We start from the raw sequence: 18,397 nt of genomic DNA on the forward strand, positions 1-18,397 counted from the left end.
CTCAGGATAGCGCCGCAAGTAGATCCGAGGATTTTGCAGGGACCCTGGAAAGCGGTGGGCGCGGGGGGGAAGAACCTTCGCGAGCCTCTTCTCGGTGGATCTTCTGGTGATTTGGGGGCGTGATGGCCTGACTGAAAGCCGGGGGGGGTGCCGCGTCGTTACGCAAGGGAAAAAAAAAAAAAAAAGCCATCGGTCAACAGACGGACCACGTGAGCAAAGGATGGGAAACAAAGAGAAGAATGGAAGACGACAGAAAAGGTGCTGTCGGTAGGGCGGGTTACAGCTTTTGCGGCGCGGGGGCCTCGCGTTGAAGGGGCCCTGCCTAAAATCTACGCAGCGGAACTTGTCGTGCGTCGTCCCTATGCAATGCGAGCGTGAAAGACGGAGCTGAAACAGCCCATGTGGCCAGCCAACCCGCGTGCTTTGAGGGACGATCTTTGCGCGGCCGTTCAGGCCGTGGCGAATCGTGGATGCTGGCGCACCACCCTGTCATCTTTTCGTTTGCTCTTTCGAAACCCCGTTTTTTCACGGTCTTTATACAGACGCGTGAACGGAGTCAGCGCCGCGAGGTCGAACCCCGCCGCAGCCTTGGGGCTTTAGTGCGCTCTGTGGCTTCCTCTTTGCCCTCTGCATGTTGTCTTTGTAGATACCGTGCACTGCCGTACGTCGACGCGACAAAATGCGACTGCCGTCCTCTTCTTTTCCTTCTGCTCAATCATCTCAATTGGGAAAGAAGAGCGAGGTTGCCGACGAAGGACGAAAACCGGAAAGCCTGTGTTTTAACTCAAGTTGTGAATGCGCATGAGTTCAGCGATTGCCCGATTTGTAAGCGCTAGAGCCAAACAAAGGATGAAGAAAAGCAACGGGGGGCATTTGCGCTTTGGCTTAAACAAGGCGTAAGACGACGGGGAGCAAGATAGCGTGCGCGGTATCTTGGTTGCGATCGCCAGCCTCCAACCGCATATTTGTTCCTCAGATGTCGATCCGAACAATCGCGGCCAAGACGTCCATGCTTCGGTATCCGCGGACAAGGGAGGAATCCAGAGCTTGAGAGAACGCCGGGGGGAAGAGGGCTGAGGAAAGAGGAGCAGAAGAGGGAATAGTCTCTACCGTCCAAAACAAATCCTCGCTTTTTTTTGGGTTTTTGCTTTCGTTTGTTCGGTGAATCCCATCCATTCCTGTCACGAGACAGAAGAATAAACGTATGAAAAGCGGGGTCTAAACTCTTGAACTCGAGGAGGGGGGGGCTGGCTTTTCGTGCCGTCACCTTTGGGTGAGCGAGCAAAAGGGTCGGGCTATCTAAGCCGTCTTCAGGCAGACGGGTCGGGTTCAAGCAAGGATGTGGCGGTGGCAAAAAGGAAAAACAATCAAAGAAGACACAACAAACAAATGATGAACGAAAGTTGACGGCGGCCCAGAAAGTGGGAAAGTCCCATGGCGACTTAGTGGAGGGGAGACCCTGCAGAGATGAGAGGAGCTTATCACAGCGTAGAGGCTGGATTTAACGTTTCTGGTCGTGAAAAAGCGTCAAATAATAAAGCGCACGGCGAAGGCGTCCGTGGAGCTGATTCCGACGCGCACCTGTGGATGAGAGGCGTCACCGTGAGGGGTAGATGCACGAAATGTGGCAAAGCCCTGCCGTGTTTTGGCTCTCTGAACATCCGCTTCGGTCCCTTTCGTCGAGGTGCACGCAGGGCGAATATGGAGTAACACTGGATAGAGTGTGACACAAGGGTCGTGCAGGGACGAGGGGTCGGCAGGGCGTTTTTACGTTTGTACGAGATCCGTGGACGAACGATCTCGGCTCGCAAGCGAAGACTTTTTGTGGTGGCGGTCTAGGACGGGATCGAGACAGACATGTGGATGAGAACAGCGTCCCTTCGAGCTGGACAGGTAAGAGCTCATGATCATTCAAGCTGCATAACGTGGTAACGAGAGCGGGATAGGGTGAATACCAGTTCCAACCCAACCGCTCGAAGCAAGTTCGATTTGCCAATAAAAAAAACATAGCGTCCTGTTCATTAGAAGCATGCATATCCTTGGCGGACAGTATGCTACACAGATCCCAGATAGACCATGCTTCCATTGTGCCGTCCATCCATCCATCCTTAACCGATATGTGTATCTCAAACCAACGGAATCCATTCCCTCCCAAGTAGCAGTTGGTGCGCCCTCCCGCGCATCATAGCCATGACAGCTTAGGTGTCTATATTCGTCGAGATGAACAGTCCACCCAGATGATTAGTCCCAATTCGGTAATCCGGAACGCCACGCATATGTGAGAGGGAACAGTAGTAGTACTCATCGCGGAGTAGTAGTAGTAGTAGTAGTAGTAGCACACATTAAAAAAAAAAAGAAAAAGAAAAACCGGGGAGCAAGTGGCTTCTGGCGCGAAATGATTGGTTGATGTGACACATCTGAGTGACGAGTCCGTTGACGCTTCAGTAGTGCTCGTCGCGCTTTGCTGCAGCCATAGCGAGGGTGTCGAGGCCATTAGCCATGCCGTTTGGCATCTGACCCCCAAGAGCAGGGTCGACGAGCATGGTGGGGCTGCCTGGGAAAGGAGCGCTGAAGGGCATCATCGGGTCCGGATACTGATGCATGATGGATGGATTGAGAGCACCCGAAAAGGTAGGCTCAGGAAAGCCGAAACTCGAGGCAGGGCTGTGGGGCAGGCTTGGATCCAGCATGCCAGGTGCGGCCGTCATCGTGGTGTGCGTGGATTGCGCAAGGGAAGCCGACGAGTGCTTGTCGGAAGCGGCGGCGGCGTTGTGCGTCGTGGTGGTGGAGGAGTTTGCGCGTTTCGACGTCTTCTGTCTCTTGGCGGCGCTCTCCCCCGTCGACTTGGCAGCGTTCCGACCGTTCTGATGGGTGCGACGGTGCTGCTCCATGTTATCCTTTCGCGTAAAGGCCTTGTTACACTCCGGACAGAAGGCATCCTTCTTGCCGGTGTGCTTCTTGGCGTGCCGGGCAGCATGGCCGGAGGTGGTGAAGTGGTCGTTGCAGTTGAACTGCTTCGCCAGAGGGCAAGGGTACGAATTTTTCTTCGTCGCTTGCTTGGCGGGCCCCTTGGAAGTGGACGACGAGGCGGCGTCGGATAGCGAGGCAGGGCCCTGGGCGTGAGGGTGAGGGTGAGGGTGAGGGTGAGGGCCCTGACTACTACTGCTGCTACCCTGAGGCTGGGGTGCTATGGCGGGCGGTGCTGGGTAGGTGAACTGCGCTGCATGCTGTGGTGGGATCGGCGGGTAGTTGGCCACGGAAGGGTCTACTTGCGGGTTGAAAAAAGCGGACGTCGTCGCTTGAAACGCGGCCTCGCTCGACTTGCTCGTCGGCTGCAGGCCGCTGTAGTCGATGTAATTCGGCGTGGTTGGCGACGGCGTGCGATTCATAGCTGAAGAGTCGGATGAATCGCTGCGAACAAGCTCGGGGGTGGGTGGTGAAGAGTTTGGTGAGGACGCGAAGCTGGAGGTGCGAGAGTGTCGAAAAGCCAATGAGGTCAGCCGAGCCGGTCGGCCGGGCACGTCTGCTGCGTCGAGACTCTCGACAGGTTCGTTGAGAAGTGAAATCCGCCGCCCTAATGCATTTCTCCCGTCCATGGTCTGTCCGAGTCGAGACTGTGCGCAACAAAAGACAGTGCTGTCAATTCTTTGACGAGCCAGAACGGCTGCTTCCTGCGTCTGCTGCCGCCGGTGCTGCTGCTGCTGCTGCTGCAGGCGGGCTGCTTGCGCTGTTCAAGCTGTTCGCAGTTGGCCTGTGGCGCCGCTGGCTTTTGGGTCACTGGATCTGATCGGACCGCACGAGAGGGGGCAACAGAGAATCCACTGGCGCGGCTGAAATGACGCTCGATTGCTTGAAGATGACCACCAGCCCAGAGCGAGAGTTGTTCACCAGACTGTCCCAGTGAGAGGAGGTCGTGGGGAGAAGACAAACAGTCAGCTAGTAAATAGCCAAATTTGCTTTCTTTGAGCTCGCGCGCGCGCTGGGAACGGCTGTTGGAGCAGACGTGTGTTCGCTGCTTCGTCGTCCGCGGTCGTCTGCTGGCAAGTTTACCGATTCAGCTCGCAGGTGAGCGGTACAGGTAGAAGCCAGTAGGTTTTTATGGCTCGAGGCAGACAGATGAAGGACAAGGCCGGGAACAGGGCCGGTGTAGATGAGCGAAGATTCAAGTAATCGTGATGGAAGGACTGGAAGCACCGCCGTGAGAAAGTATAAAGGCGTGGAACTACACAAGGCCCAGCGACGCCTGCCGGAGATGCGCCCAGGCTTACAAACCGTGTCGCCTTCGTGCAAGCACCAAGCACCAAGCATCAGGGACGGCGAGCAGGGAAGAACACGACAGGGCTCCGATCAAGGTTGCAGGATGGGAATTCGCACGTCCTCACAATACCATCAGCTTCCGAACCGAAACAGCGACCCCTGCACCCATATCCTGGCCCAAAGCCTGCTGCAACGAACCCAGCTACAGTAGTGTTGATGACTATCCCCGTTCCAGTCCACCACACACACGCCGCGTCTCTTAGGCTCTGCACATACACACACCCACACACTCGCGCGCCCTCGTTTGTCGCTGCATCACGTTTACGGAGTACAACGGTGTGCATGGATTTCTTCACTGCGCCTTTGCTATCCACACCGTGGGCGGGTCCTGTCGACCTTGATCTCGAATTCCCCGAATCCGCCGCGATTACACGTTGAGCGCCCCATCTGCTGCGCTGATATCGCTTCTTGTTTCAACTGACCAATACCACCGCCAGCACCTCTGCCAGCTGCTGCGGTTGCTCCAGGAGACTGACCATCGTTACCTGTCGCTTTGTCGTGAAGCTATGCCGTCATTCACTACTCCGCGTCTGTGCATCAAGAACCTATATGTCTTTCTTGGACATTGGACATGAGTCCCAGATGGGCCAGCCTCCGTTTTGGCCCTCAGGCCGACCTACCTAACTCGACCACTGTGAGTATTCCCGGCCTTGCTCCGCGGGCGAGCCTTGTTTGGACCTCCCCGGGCCTAGTAAATTTGGCATTTGCGCATCGATCGAGATCGAAAGGTGAATCTGACCACCGGCACCCTCATTTTTTGCGCTCTTTGAATGGTTGACAGTCAGCGGCCCCACCACAGGTCTTGCCACAAAGGGTTTTATCCCTTCTCGTCCCATAATTCCTTTCATTCGTTCACCCAGCGCAGCATGGTACAGTACCTCCGGGCGCTTCCATCGCAATCGTAGATACAGGCTGGATCGTTCTTTTCACGATGAAAGCAGCGACATGTCAATGTGAACGCCAGGCCAACAAAATCGAACAGATGGGATACACAAGGAGGAGATGCAATGCCGACCTGCACCGTTCAACCACACCACGACGGGCTTTGCGCTGGACGCATCGGTGCTTGGGCTGCGCGGTTGCTCGCGAGCAACCAACGCCTCAGTGATCGCGCAGTTGTGTGCGTGTGCGTCATCGTGTCGTGGATCTCCTCATCTGTCTGTGGCTGTTCGCGTTTCGCAACAGGGGTCAAGCATGGTTCCAAGAATGGGAGCGAGAAAGGACGGACTGCCGCCTGCACAAGCGGCAGGAAGGTTTAGCGCTAGCCTTGGAGGTGGAGCCCAGGCGCGAGGGAATGAATGCTCTGCCGTGCTGTGTAGGGGCAGCAGCGCAGCAGCAGACGAGCAGCGTGACAGAGTGGGCCAACTCCAACGTTGTTGGCGCTTCTTGCCCGCCGCTCCCCTCTGCCTCCTCGGCCCCGTTACCGTGCAGGCGGATCGCCTTGTGCTGTGAGCCGCCAGTGACGTAGGGCCGCAAAGCCCTGCAGATGACCTGCATGAAGGCTCGATGGCCTGCTAATTCTCGATCCCAAGGCCCAAATGTAAGAACACGCCACATCAAGGCCCCTTCGTTCCTTCCCACACTCCTCCCTCGAGCGGTCCCCGCTGCCGCTGCTCTCGCACCGCCGCCACCTGCACCTGCACATCCAGCAGTCGGCCCGTCTCTCCAATAGTGTCATTGCTTCCTCACGACGCCGTACCAAGCCCAGATCCTTATCCGTGCTTCCCTATCCTGCTGCCAGCGCCGGCCAATCCAGCCCGCAAAGGGACGTGTGCGGCGAGAATAGGCACAAGCGCGGCTTAGATTGTCGTCTTTAGACTGGCCAATGTGATACTTCGGCAGTCAAGATTGCCCAAAGATTCCCCTTCGATCTCGATCCAAGGCCGCAGCAAAAACTAGGTCAGCTGCGCTGGATCATGCTTGACCATGGCCAGGTCGTCCCCTCCTCGCGACCAAAGCAGGTATTCGACGAGAATGCCATGTGCACTGTATGAGTTGGCGATACGCCAGACATGGGGCCCTCGCAAGAGAAACGGTGCGACATGCGAATTTCGATTTCCCGGTTGCGCCCCTTTTTTGGCCATCCTTTCTGCTGTGTGCCGGGTTGTGAAAGCTTCATGCAGGGCTCCCGGACCATTAAAGCCACGCTTTCCCACGTGCAAGGCCTCGACGTCACTGTGGAGCTGTTAGAGTTTGGCCTTCTGAGCGCTGCCCGTCCTTAGCACTCGCATCCCGTCCAGGCCGTTCTGGAATAACAATCGAATTCAGCACCTGCCGATCATTCGCTTCTAACTCCGACGCTCGCCCTCTTGCTCACGGACGGTCGCCTACTTGTCCTGTGCTGTGTGTGCTGTACGTAGAAGCCACAGAGGTGGCTCATTCGATTCGAAGATTCGAAGAGCACACTGTATAAACGCCTCGTGTGGCCAATAAAAAGTGACATGTTTGACGAAATCAAATCTGCGTCTGCCTTCGGACCAGAGCAATGTCCATACAGGTCCAAAGCCGGCCCTGTACGCCAGACTTCCACAGCGCGCGCAGAAAAGTTGGCTACTACCTTGTCAGTCGTTCACGACCCGACTTCAGCTAGGCGTACCCTAGGCCTTTTCACACGGCGCACTAATGTGTTCCCGAATTTGGACTCGCTCCTTGACTGGCGTGTCGCCTGCCATCGGAGATGGACACCCCAGAAATGATCATTGATCGGAGGCAGCCCCGAGGACTTCCTCTTTCATCCCACTCGTTCCTGCATTCCTCTTCGATTGTTCACTTCTTAATAACTCAGCTGTATTCCATACAGGAAAGCAAAGTACAATTGACCATTCGTCTCCAGGGGCCTTGCGCGGCAAGTTTGAATTCTGCCGCCCTGCTGCTAAGATTGCTCGACGTGCTCATCATAACATTCTGGACCTTCGTATTACGGTTAGTGGGCGTTGTCAACTCGATGAGTGTGCCTCTAGTGAGGGCTAGTGAACAGATTATCCGTTTGACTTTCGGCGCAATCTGTCTAAACATCACAGCAGACATGGCCCTTCGGGGGCGAAGTCGAAAGATGATTGGTTCAGCTGAAGCTTAAATGTTTGTTGCCAAACCAAACTACGCTCGATATAGGCACCCTGCCCGCCATCTTGACGTTTTGTTTAACCGTTCCGAAACCATCGACTACTCGGCCCTACTTTCGACTGTTGATCTGCAAAACCTAATTACTTCATCCCAAATCAGTATCTCCGGCCCCAAGTTTCCCCGATTAGCGGGGAACGGATTTGATTTGCAATACCTTGTTGAGGCTCAACGATCAACAGTAGCACCGTCTTGTTGGACCTCGTCAGGAGCACAAGGAGAACTTTCCGCTTAGATAGCTCGCACTATTTGCTGCTCATGTTTAACGTTCACTGACACACATCAGAAATTCGCGCGAGAGCTTGGCTATGGATTCGATTTCCGTCCTGCTATTCTACTCAAATCGGGGCGCATGCAGAACACCTCACGATTGATCGCCAGTCGACCAATTCCTAACGAGTATATTGCCCACAATACCAAAAAATATGTCTTCTGCAAACGATGTCTAGGTTAATACGGCGACCTGTCACGAACCCACAATGCCGTTGTTGCACTCAAGCAGACGTTAAACAAGGGAGTATGGTTGGTCAGTCATGTACGCAGCTTGCGGCTCTTCTATAAAGAGGACCACCAATCGCGGACAGGGGCGCGCGCTCTTGATAAGTCATTTCTTTTGGTGTTCAACCTTTGAAACGAATAGTCCAACGACCATACACAAGTATTCATTATGAGTTCTCCTGATCGCCAACGAGGTCGGGGCTGAGTGACCTTTGTAACCAGGAATAGATATGACGTCAATCATTCGGTAAACGCGGTAGGATGGTATAAGGTATTTCAGCCAAAGCTTATCGTTCTCCACAACGTTCGAAAATTGAGCGTCAACTTGTGATATCGAGATGTTGACGCGATCGTCGTGCTTAGAACAGCAGATTGAGGGAGGAAGTAAAGGTTTCGATCCTACACATTCTGACGACGTGTCGATCATGTGCTAGCTGGGAAATAGAGCTACGATAAATTTTCCGACTCCTATGCTTTTTGTTTCGTAGTTACAGTTGAAGTAATCCACGTTTCCGAATCTTTCTTCTTGGTGGGGCGATGATCTCCAAGGTTGTGCCTGATTATCACCCATGGTTCACCGCTGTGTTGAAAAGCAAATACACACTAGCGCTAGGGTAGCTCAGCATTGCCGTGAACCCACACTATATCCCGACACTGGATCTACAGAGAGAAGCCCCCAAGGTCATGTTACGTCTCTCCGGCCTGGGGTTTTGCCCCGCGGTATGGCTGAAATGCTCGACGCCAATCAACCTGGGAAACCAAAATCCAAGATAAATTTCAGAACTCGGAAGCTGGAGCGCAAAGTAGATGCATGGCCTGATTTCCAAGGACGTAGCAACTACGTGTTCGCGCCTGTTCTTATCACGAGTCAGCTGTTTGGTCTCAGTCAGAAGACGCGAGCTTTTCAAATTCGGAAGAATGTTAATGCTGTGTAGAAAACCCAACCATGTTGTGAGCATGGTAACCATGGCGTGCGTCGCTTCAGAGCAAAAGTCGAGGGCCCATAGCCGTGCCATCTCGGATGCCCGATTCCGAGTTCCCAGGCGGCCAGCTTCAATTTTTTTTTTTTGTCGTCTAGCAGCGCAAAGGTGGAGAGCTCGTTCAGCCTCGCCAGCCTTGCACGTGACAAGTCGCTTTTTTTTTCCAGTCGAAATTTCGACCTCGAGTGGTCCGAGCTTTCTCTTTTCTGCGACCTCAAAGCATACCAACCAGGGGAGAGAGCGCATTGCGACGAGCGACAGAACACAGCCAGCGCTTAGCAGGATTCACTCTCGACCGTGACGAAACTTCGACACGTTCCCTTATCAGCGCAAGCGTGAAAGAATCACGGCGTTCGCTTGGAGCCTAGGGGGACGAATAAAGAGAGCGAGAGAAATCCCGCCAAAACAACCGCATCCTCGAAAACAAGTTCACTGCGAATTCTTTTTTTTTGGTCCCCACCAGGATAACTGTGTGAGACCCAAAAATGTCGACGGTATGTTCTTGCCCCCCTATCACGCAGTCCCTTGCCGTTGGGTGCCGCTGCTTCTAAACACTACGCATGCCGCAGATTGTGCCCATCAATCCAAAACCATTCATCCAGAACCTCGTCGGCAGCAAGGTCAACATCCGGCTGAAGTGGGGCGAGACGGAGTACCACGGCGACCTCGTCAGCGTCGACAGCTACATGAACATCCAGTTACGCAACACGGAGGAATTCATCGCGGGGAAGTCGAAGGGCGTGCTGGGGGAGGTGCTGATCCGGTGCAACAACGTGCTGTGGATCTCAGGGCTTGACGAAGGCTCGAAGAAGGAGGATACGGAGATGAGCGGCTGATTCGTGAGCGGACGTTGAGTCCTCTGGTATTTCAACCGACCTTACGGGCCTGGATTGACTCCATACACAGCTTGGAAGATAGCCGGAATGACCTTCTGCACGGGCCGCGGGTGCAAACCCTCACGTCCGTGCTAGAGCGCGACTTTGTAACGGGGGAGTGTAACTGTGTCTGTCTGTCTGTCTGTCTGTGTCTAGAACCTTTTTGCGGACGTCGGTTTGGGTTTGACGGGAGGCAGAGTGTCGTGCCAGTCACTGAAACCAAAGAAAGGATCAAGAACTTCTGAACGAATGTGTAAATACGATCGGCCTGTTCTTTATGTGGCAGGTCTAATATCTGATGGCGATTTACCAAGGACGACTCTTTCTTTTCTTAGCTCGGCAAAGTTGCGTGCGTTTCCGCTTTGAGCAAGCATTCACGGAACCGTTGAATCATGACCTTGGACAGAACGACAGACGAAGATGCAGGCCTCTACTCCGTCCGGCGTTCGTCAAGCGAGTCATCCTTGATCGGCCGAAGTGGCACGAGAGCATGTTAGTTTATCACTTGTCCACACTCTTGTGCGGAGACGAAGTTATCCATAGCAGGACCTGGCCTCATTTCACAATCTTTTTCCGCTTCTTGAAGACGATGCCAGTCCCCGGTGTGTTGATCGCCTTTGCTGATGTGTCTTCGGGAGCCGACGCAGCTTGAAGCTTTGCAGCAGCCTCTAACTCCTCGTTCGATTCCGACTTCTTTAATTCTGGCATTTCTGTCTTCTTCTCCTCGGTCACTTCGACTTTGACCCCCTTTGGATCTGCTGCCACTGTAGCAGAAGCATCGTCGGCCTCGTCAGCCTCCTTCTTCAAGTCTCTCTTCACAGTTACACTGCCTAGTAGCGCATCTATATCCTCATCATCAACCTTCTTGCTACCGGGAAATGCCTTCATTCTGTTTCCCCAATTGCGATTTTTTCTCGGCGCTGCTGCATCTCCTGTGCCCAATATAGCTTCTTCCTCCTCCTGGTCCTCGAACCTGCGCTTCCGAATCCCAAAGGCCACGCCCTCTTTTGTATCCTCTGAACCATTCTCTTTAGGTTTTGCTTGCTCAATACGGGTGACCTTGATAGTCTGCCAGTCGCCCGCCATGGCCATTTCTCTCCTGAATTCTTCCGGTATGGCGACACCCATGTCCGCGAGCTGCTGCATCTGGCGTTTGCGTTCCTCCAACGTCGCTTGCCTCGGCGCTTCCTTGAAACCAGATGCCTTTGAGGGCGCCGTTGTTGAATTTGACGTCGAAGACGACCCGCCACCTACTACGCCATTCAACCGCGCAACTTCATCTTTGGCCCGTTGCTTTTGCCGTTCCTCTTGTTCCTTTTCCTTGTGCAGACCGCGAAGGGACTTCTGAATATTGCCTTGGTGACGGGGTGTCGCATCGTGCTGTTGCCGCTCTAGCTTCGTGTCCTTTACGAACACTTTACAGAACTTGCACCAGTATTTAGGTGTGGACTTCCAGTACTCTGCCATTCTATGCGAAGGTACTACAATATATCTTGTGGCTCTCGGGTGAGGAAACCCCCTGGAAGTGGCGCTGGAAGTCTAGAAGGCCTTTTGCGCTTGCGAAATAGATCGTATTACAATATGAGGGTAGTGAATACTATTTGCTATCTTTCTCCTCTTGTTCGCAGTGATAGCTAGACGATGCCGCTGTTCGGAATTGTCTCAGTCGACTTCGCAGAAAGTTCTGAAGCTCAGACCACCATGACCGCACCTCCCCCATGTTCATCATCACTTTTCTGCTCCGCTGAAGGTTGAACCGAAAGTATATCAACTGCACCCGCAATTCACCTCGATACAAACCATCCAGCAATGGTGTCCTCGGCCGTCAGGCTGGCGAGAGCCAGTTCGAGAGGCATCACACATGCCACGGGACGATCTGCCTTCTCACCGTTCGTCCAGACCCTTGCAGCACTTCCGCAACTCCGCAGCTATAACTCGTCGCGGCCATCGTACGCTCCATCCTCAAATTCACCTTCCCTCCTAGGACTTGGGTTCTCACCGTCAGGCTCATCTTCCACGCCGTCGTATTTCCAGAAACCCTCGCTCCCTGCGAACACTATTATTCGCTTTGTTCCGCAGCAGACGGCATGGATCGTGGAGCGGATGGGAAAGTTCAATCGGATACTCCAGCCTGGGCTGGCCATCTTAATACCCTTTATCGATCGCATTGCATACGTCAAAAGCCTCAAGGAAGCGGCTATTGAGATCCCAAGCCAGAGCGCCATCACGGCAGACAATGTGACACTTGAACTAGACGGTGTACTGTACACAAGGGTTTTTGATGCTTACAAAGCTTCGTATGGCTTTCACTTATAGAGATCAAGTCCTATGTGCTAACAGATGAACCAGATATGGAGTGGAAGATGCCGAATATGCCATCTCCCAACTTGCGCAAACAACTATGCGCTCAGAGATTGGTCAACTTACTCTGGATCATGTCCTCAAGGAGCGTGCCAACCTCAACGCCAACATCACAGCTGCCATTAATGAAGCCGCTCAAGACTGGGGTGTCGTATGTCTGCGTTACGAGATTCGAGACATCCACGCTCCGGCCCCTGTTGTTGAAGCCATGCACCGTCAGGTGACAGCTGAACGCTCCAAGCGTGCCGAAATCCTAGATTCAGAAGGTCAGAGGCAGTCTGCTATCAACATCGCGGAGGGCAAAAAGCAATCTGTAATCCTCGCGTCAGAGGCTTTGAAGGCGGAGCAAATCAACCGTGCAACTGGTGAAGCGGAGGCTATACTGTTGAAGGCGCAAGCCACGGCTGAAGGTATAAATGCGGTAGCCAGGTCGCTACAGCAGGGCGAAGATGCGGCTCAGGGTGCCATAAACTTGAGAGTTGCAGAGAAGTATGTGGATGCGTTTGGGAAACTGGCCAAAGAAGGCACGGCAGTGGTTGTGCCGGGTAATGTTGGCGATATTGGTTCGATGATAGCCACGGCCATGAGTGTCTACGGGAAAGTCAGCGAAGGTCAAGCCAAGCAGTTGGCTCGGAAGCTGGTGATGGATGAGAGCGGAAAGAGCAGCGAAATCCATGCAAATAATTCTGTTGGCTCAGGATCTCCTGGGTCAAGCGAGGTCGCTAGCGAGGTGCTCGACAGCTTTGAGAAAACAACTGAGCGGAGATAGGATGACTATTCTGCACTCAAGTGGAAGTATGGCTATGATCACGGTACACAAAAAAAATGTAACATTAGCAACGATAGCGTCTGTCTCCGGACTAGCGACCTGAGCGTTCTCAGCTCATCTCCCTTTTGTCTATATAGCATGTATAATGCGATGGCATAGCTGCAGGCATCTTTTTTTTTTTCTTTATTTCTTCATGCCTCGATTGACATAGATAGTCATAGAGACGCATACTAATGCCATAAAACCGCAAGCTGTGCTAGCTCTGTGCTAGTGAACGACTTTTTGTCTTCAGCTGCGTCGTGCTCTATCGCACCATGTTCGTTAATTTGCTTGATTCAACTGCTCGACTGCGTCGGTAGTTTCACTTCATCCAACATTTGCTGTGTGAATGTACTTGACGAAGCTCATCTCATCCTGCGTTGACCCCTTCTTACTGTCTTCCATGGCTTGCTTGTATCTCTGCCTCAGACCAGCATCTCTTTCGTCGTCGTCGTCATCAAGATCCGCGTCCTCTTCGTCTTCATCCCGCTCCACCCACCCACCTTCTTCTTCATACTCATCCATGTCCTCGGCATCACTCACCGTCTCCGGTTCCTCTTTCGTTTTCGGCCTTCTTCTCGAAGAGTCGGATGTTGGCTCAATGCTCATGTCCCTCAACATTTTGTTCAGCTCCTTATCACGCTTCTCTTTTTTCTCCTTCTCTCTCTGCGCGCGCCGCTTCTCTAGCTCCGGCTTGTAGTCTCTGTTAAATTCCTTGCGCTTCTCCTCTACAGCAGCGAAGAACTCATCAATACCAGCACCCGTCATTGCGCTCACGCCAACAACCTGCAGGTGGTTGTAGAATTCCTCCAAGACAAGACTCATGCTGTGCAATAAACTGGACATGTACCCGCTGCCGACGCCTTGGCCGTCTTGCCCACCAAATGAACCTCCCTCTTCCTCACCGTTGAGTGCCGCTTGGAAAGCCTCAAAGTCCGTCATCCACTCCTTCGCAAACTGAGCGTCTTTGACGTCGGTCTTATTGAACACCAGAATCATGGGTAGCTTTGTCTTGTAGAGTATGCTACATGCATACAGCATGTTGCTCATGAATGTGCTTGTCGAACTTGTCCTAGGTGTGTCGATCACATAGGCAATCACCGTCGGGAAACTGCTTGCCAGACTTCCCAGCAGAATATCACCGCTCGCACTCCATACAAACACCTCGATCTGCCCAGGTGTATCAATAAGCACCTTACTGACCCTCTTCTTCGTGCTGCCTTCCTCAGGCGGCGCTGTGCGCTTCTCCAGCAGTCCAAGCACTTGATCTATCTTCGTTGCAAAGAGGTTGAGTGAGGTGAGAATGCCACCATTAGGACCAAGGTTATACTGCTTCATAACTTCCTTGTAGTTTATCGAGTCGCGTATGTCGATATTGGATTCAAAGGGTACGTTGAGGACGGCCGGATCGAGGTTCACGACGTAGGGAATGTCCTTTTTCTGGTGCAGATACGAGGTGATGCGCTGCATAAATGTCGTTTTGCCGCTGCCAGCCATGCCGACGCAGACGATAGCTACGGGTTCATCTGAGGACGATGTCGCCATGATGAGAGAAGACGCTGGGCTTTGTTACGATAAAGGTAGGTAGGACGCAACCTGCCAGACATATGCTTCTGGAACTGATATGTAAATCTAGGATGTAGTCCTTTGAATCTTGTTCATGGACGTGGAGAGAAAGTTTCTATGCTAGAAGCGGCAAAATTTGATTCGTTGCGGTTCGGTCCGCTGTCTTGCACTTGTAGCTCCACACGCAGCCTTGTGCGTTTCAATGTTCAAAAAACTTTGGTCTTGGTTATCTGAAAATCCATAACGGGACTAGTCAAGCGGCGTCTTCTGACAAGGATGCATGAGAAAAACCTCTGCAAGTAAGAAAATGTCATCGGAATTACAGGTAGCACTTGTCCACGGCTAACTTTAAAGATCAGTCCGGGAGGTGCCAAGTTGAGTGCGCGATGATTTGCATTCTCTCATCGGAACTGTGGGGAGGGAACTCGACATTGAAAACGTATCCGACAAGCTGCATTAGAGAAAAGTCAAAACTACGCCTTGCTGCTATATATTGGCAGTCAAGCGTAAGAGAAGGCGCTTTTTGACTAAGGAATGTGCTTTGCACACAGTGGACGTGGATTCTATCCCGCGTAGGATTCAAGCCCTTGGACTTGCTTCAGACTCTATCAGCCCAGAACCCATTTTCCTGGCCGCTGCGTCGAGTTACTTGGTTTGCAATCTGTATGGAACCTCTACTGGGACTAACAAACCCTCAGCATAACGTTGCATTGTGCCGATCATCCGAATCCTAGCTTCAGGCGTGGAGAACGACAAGCCTCCGTCTTTGCTACCACAAATATCAGATACAATTGATTATTGCACGATTTCCTTTAAGATTCTGCATGGCTTTTTCATTTGAAATCATCCACCAAACACGAAAATAAAGAAGACGAAGTTAACTCAGAATACGCTCAAAGCTTATGGAATCAGTTTCGACAGGAATCTTTACGGTCAAGCTGAGCTTCCTCCACATGTTGAGCAGCTACGGGATATTCTGCTTTCCTTTGACCATGTACTGCCGAGTGAAACTGAAACTGATTTTAAGGACGAGAAGGCAGCTATTGAAGCAATAAATAAACGCATAGAGATCCAAGCTAATACTAATAAAACACTGCTAAAAGTTGAGACGTTGGATGCGGAGCACAACGATGCCGTGCCACCAGAATCGGCTTACGAGAACAAGTACCGAAATTTCATTGAAGGATTCGAGCTCCAGAAAGCCTTGAGTCTGCGCGAAATTGCAAAAGCGCGAAAAATGGCAGTCGAAGCGAGATTCTTGATACAGAATCGAGTCTCGGAAGACTTCTGGGTGTCGCTCCTTCATGAATCAATTTTCAAGGAGTTTTACAACACACATGGCTTCGTCAAGTTCAGTTATGAGTAAGGGCATGACAATCAATATATCAGATTCCTCTTGCGCTAATAGGTATTTTGTTTAGATCACTCTCGAAAGGTTATGCTATGTAAGTTATTGTTAGCTACACGGAAACAAACAAGCTCACAATAGAGGAGGCATAAAATGCGACATGGAGCTCGGCGGAGAAGCTTCAGCCGTGGAAGACGCGTGGACTAACTAAGCCGAAGCCCAACTTCACGTACACGTTTAAGATCATTGACATGGCAAGATGTGAGAAAAAAGGTCTGGAAGTCTGAAATAACACGGAATTTCTCGCTTGAGGTACTTCAGGCCCTTTGCGCAGCAAGTCCAAGACAGCTGATATATTCTCCAAGCGGGGATATATTGAGGACACTTGGGAATGCAGACCGCACATGGTATTTGACCTGTTTTCCGTGGGCTGTTGTTGAGAGTAAGAAATCAAATACAGCTGAAAAATATTGTAATTGCCAAGCAGCTAATGCTGCAGCTGTTGCCTTGAAGATGTTTGAAAGCTTGATGCTTGACGAATATCTGGTAGGAGATTACCAGATACCCCCTGTCATTGCATTTACGACCATCGGTGAAAAAGTTAAACTTTGGATAGGGTACTGTGCGAAGGATGATGATGGAAGCTCCTAATACGTGAGTTGGGCATCATGCCTGGGTTTCCAATCGATTTTCAAACTAACATGATTTTAGAGAATGGTTCGAATCTGGGAAACATCAATTCTAACTGCTTGGGGTGTGATACAATTACGCGAAGTCATCAAAAACATGCACCGATGGGCAGCTGAAGATCTCCGGTCTATCATTTGGACTTATCTTCGAAGATGGAAGGAGGATCACATGAGAAACAATTCACTATTCTCGCAAATACTTTCTCCGTCTGCATCAGCATCTTCATTTCCAGCGAAGCCAAAGACGCCTGAACATGTAACGAAGAATGGAGAGCGCAAACGAGTGAACGAAGTCACTCTGGTTAGACCAACGGTGTGCAAAATGTCGCAGCAGTTAATTCCTACCTCCAGCAATGGCTCACCATTTGTCAAAGATGAACACAGCGTCTACAGAACGACTTCACTGCCTGCAAAACAAGGGCGGAACAACAGCTCCAGGGATGTGAAATTGATAGATTCCAACCATGATGGAGACCGCATCAGCACCCATGGTCAACGGAACGCTTTTGCTATGTGCCCTACAAATAATCTTTCCCAGCTATCTGATCCTTTCCAGTCGAGCAGTAGGTTCGCAGAAAATTCTCACTATATTCGGACGTCTACTTGGTTCACAGATCTTGCAGCTCGACGAAAACAGGTCCTAAGGGAAATTAATGGCGCATATTTCTGGTAATTAGATCTAACTAAAGCCAGGCCTCTCCAATCCCATGAAGCATTATTATTAGATTGTCTATGGGCAGCTCTTGAGCGCTGCATAGAGGATAACTCTTTCAACCAGAACCTCGCGATTGACGTGGTCTCTAGCATCAATGAAATGTCTAAATCCATAAAATTAGATGTTTCAACTACGCAGTAGCAGCTCTCATGCGAGCTGCTTTTTCCAGAGGGAAGAGGTATAGTCTTGTGCATTGTGATTTCTTGCTTTCTACATCTCCAACCATGATGTTTTCGCCAAGTGCACCAAACTCTCAGAAATCTCTAAGACATGTGCTCGATGCACAGTTGGCGGACTCAGATCGCGTGAGAGTTATCGATTGTGATCAGCGATGGAAGGATTTGAGCATGACGCCCTTTGAAGTATTCAATCTACACCTATCACCCTATACCGCCTGAGCAAGATGGCAGCATCACTACCGCAGATAGAAATGGTTTATGGTCACGACCATCTTCGTATTTGTGAAAGGTATCAAGTGCCTCAATTTAAAAACATAGAGGGGGGGCGGGGGTGTTTATGTAAAAGCCTGGGTGATAGTAAAGGACGCCGTACTGCAAGCGATTACTTACATATGTCCTAGCACTAAGTTTTGTGTGATACGAACCAAAAGAAATTTGCAACCAACTCCTGCCAACAATTCAAACGTTATAAAAATTATTTTCAGTCTGAGCCTGCGTGGTCATTGAATCGTGCAGATACATGTTTAAAAAGATTTCATACAGTATACGTTACTCTCCTACTCTTTTACTCTCTATTTTCCTGTTCCTAGAGGAGTTATAACAGGGCGTCCGGGTTGAAGTTCGTTTGATATAAAAAGGCCACCGAGCGTGGAGTCCTTTCAAGTCTGATCCTAACCTGTGCTTCTTTTCGGGACGCTTCGTTTGAGGCCCCTAGATCTATGTCCTGCGCAGATGGTGCCTTCGATCCTGGCAAGAAATTAAGGCACGACTATGTGTAAGGGCTCATACTTCCTATATCAAAGTTTTGGCGTCTTTATCAAGAACCTTCGGGTTCAAAACAATGGTATGGACAGTGAAATGGTGACATTTCAGACGAGTCAGCCACACTTTGCGCACATCGACGGCAATTTCAAGGTATCTGTTTGTCGAAGGCTCTTAAA

General features: G+C 51.4%; 6 protein-coding genes across 6 annotated transcripts; 3 read left to right on the plus strand and 3 right to left on the minus strand.

Moving 5' to 3' along the window:
• Positions 1-1,877: 1,877 nt before the first annotated feature.
• PV09_02515 (uncharacterized protein) lies at positions 1,878-4,217 on the minus strand. Its single transcript, XM_016355568.1, has one exon. The coding sequence runs from the start codon at positions 3,594-3,596 to the stop codon at positions 2,442-2,444; it is 1,155 nt and encodes a 384-aa protein (XP_016216704.1). The 5' UTR covers positions 3,597-4,217; the 3' UTR covers positions 1,878-2,441.
• Positions 4,218-9,120: 4,903 nt separating this feature from the next.
• PV09_02516 (uncharacterized protein) lies at positions 9,121-10,345 on the plus strand. The gene is made up of 2 exons (XM_016355569.1): positions 9,121-9,409; positions 9,485-10,345. The coding sequence occupies exons 1-2, from the start codon at positions 9,401-9,403 to the stop codon at positions 9,749-9,751; spliced, it is 276 nt and encodes a 91-aa protein (XP_016216705.1). The 5' UTR covers positions 9,121-9,400; the 3' UTR covers positions 9,752-10,345.
• PV09_02517 (uncharacterized protein) lies at positions 10,035-11,431 on the minus strand. The gene has a single exon (XM_016355570.1). The coding sequence runs from the start codon at positions 11,255-11,257 to the stop codon at positions 10,346-10,348; it is 912 nt and encodes a 303-aa protein (XP_016216706.1). The 5' UTR covers positions 11,258-11,431; the 3' UTR covers positions 10,035-10,345.
• A 108-nt stretch (positions 11,432-11,539) lies between these two features.
• On the plus strand, positions 11,540-13,085 carry PV09_02518 (uncharacterized protein). The gene is made up of 2 exons (XM_016355571.1): positions 11,540-12,087; positions 12,140-13,085. Exons 1-2 carry the CDS (start codon positions 11,600-11,602, stop codon positions 12,918-12,920), a joined length of 1,269 nt encoding a protein of 422 aa, XP_016216707.1. The 5' UTR covers positions 11,540-11,599; the 3' UTR covers positions 12,921-13,085.
• On the minus strand, positions 12,936-14,750 carry PV09_02519 (uncharacterized protein). The gene has a single exon (XM_016355572.1). It carries the CDS (start codon positions 14,502-14,504, stop codon positions 13,287-13,289), a length of 1,218 nt encoding a protein of 405 aa, XP_016216708.1. The 5' UTR covers positions 14,505-14,750; the 3' UTR covers positions 12,936-13,286.
• An 89-nt stretch (positions 14,751-14,839) lies between these two features.
• On the plus strand, positions 14,840-17,364 carry PV09_02520 (uncharacterized protein). Its single transcript, XM_016355573.1, has 5 exons — positions 14,840-15,169; positions 15,224-15,887; positions 15,947-15,970; positions 16,020-16,527; positions 16,585-17,364. The coding sequence occupies exon 5, from the start codon at positions 16,588-16,590 to the stop codon at positions 17,233-17,235; it is 648 nt and encodes a 215-aa protein (XP_016216709.1). The 5' UTR covers positions 14,840-15,169; positions 15,224-15,887; positions 15,947-15,970; positions 16,020-16,527; positions 16,585-16,587; the 3' UTR covers positions 17,236-17,364.
• The last annotated feature ends 1,033 nt before the right edge of the window (positions 17,365-18,397 follow it).

The sequence above is a fragment of the Verruconis gallopava genome (genome assembly GCF_000836295.1).
Source record: "Verruconis gallopava strain CBS 43764 unplaced genomic scaffold supercont1.6, whole genome shotgun sequence".
Classification (NCBI taxonomy): Eukaryota; Fungi; Ascomycota; class Dothideomycetes; order Venturiales; family Sympoventuriaceae; genus Verruconis; species Verruconis gallopava.

What these genes read in the sequence shown, in the direction of transcription:
- PV09_02520 (XM_016355573.1), top strand. Translation starts at nt 16,588, where the DNA reads ATGGTTCGAATCTGGGAAACATCAATTCTAACTGCTTGGGGTGTGATA.
- PV09_02515 (XM_016355568.1), bottom strand. Translation starts at nt 3,596, where the DNA reads ATGGACGGGAGAAATGCATTAGGGCGGCGGATTTCACTTCTCAACGAA.
- PV09_02519 (XM_016355572.1), bottom strand. Translation starts at nt 14,504, where the DNA reads ATGGCGACATCGTCCTCAGATGAACCCGTAGCTATCGTCTGCGTCGGC.
- PV09_02518 (XM_016355571.1), top strand. Translation starts at nt 11,600, where the DNA reads ATGGTGTCCTCGGCCGTCAGGCTGGCGAGAGCCAGTTCGAGAGGCATC. An exon ending in TTTGATGCTTACAAAGCTTC is followed by an intron (nt 12,088 to 12,139) that starts GTATGGCTTTCA and finishes CAGATGAACCAG; the next exon opens with ATATGGAGTGGAAGATGCCG.
- PV09_02517 (XM_016355570.1), bottom strand. Translation starts at nt 11,257, where the DNA reads ATGGCAGAGTACTGGAAGTCCACACCTAAATACTGGTGCAAGTTCTGT.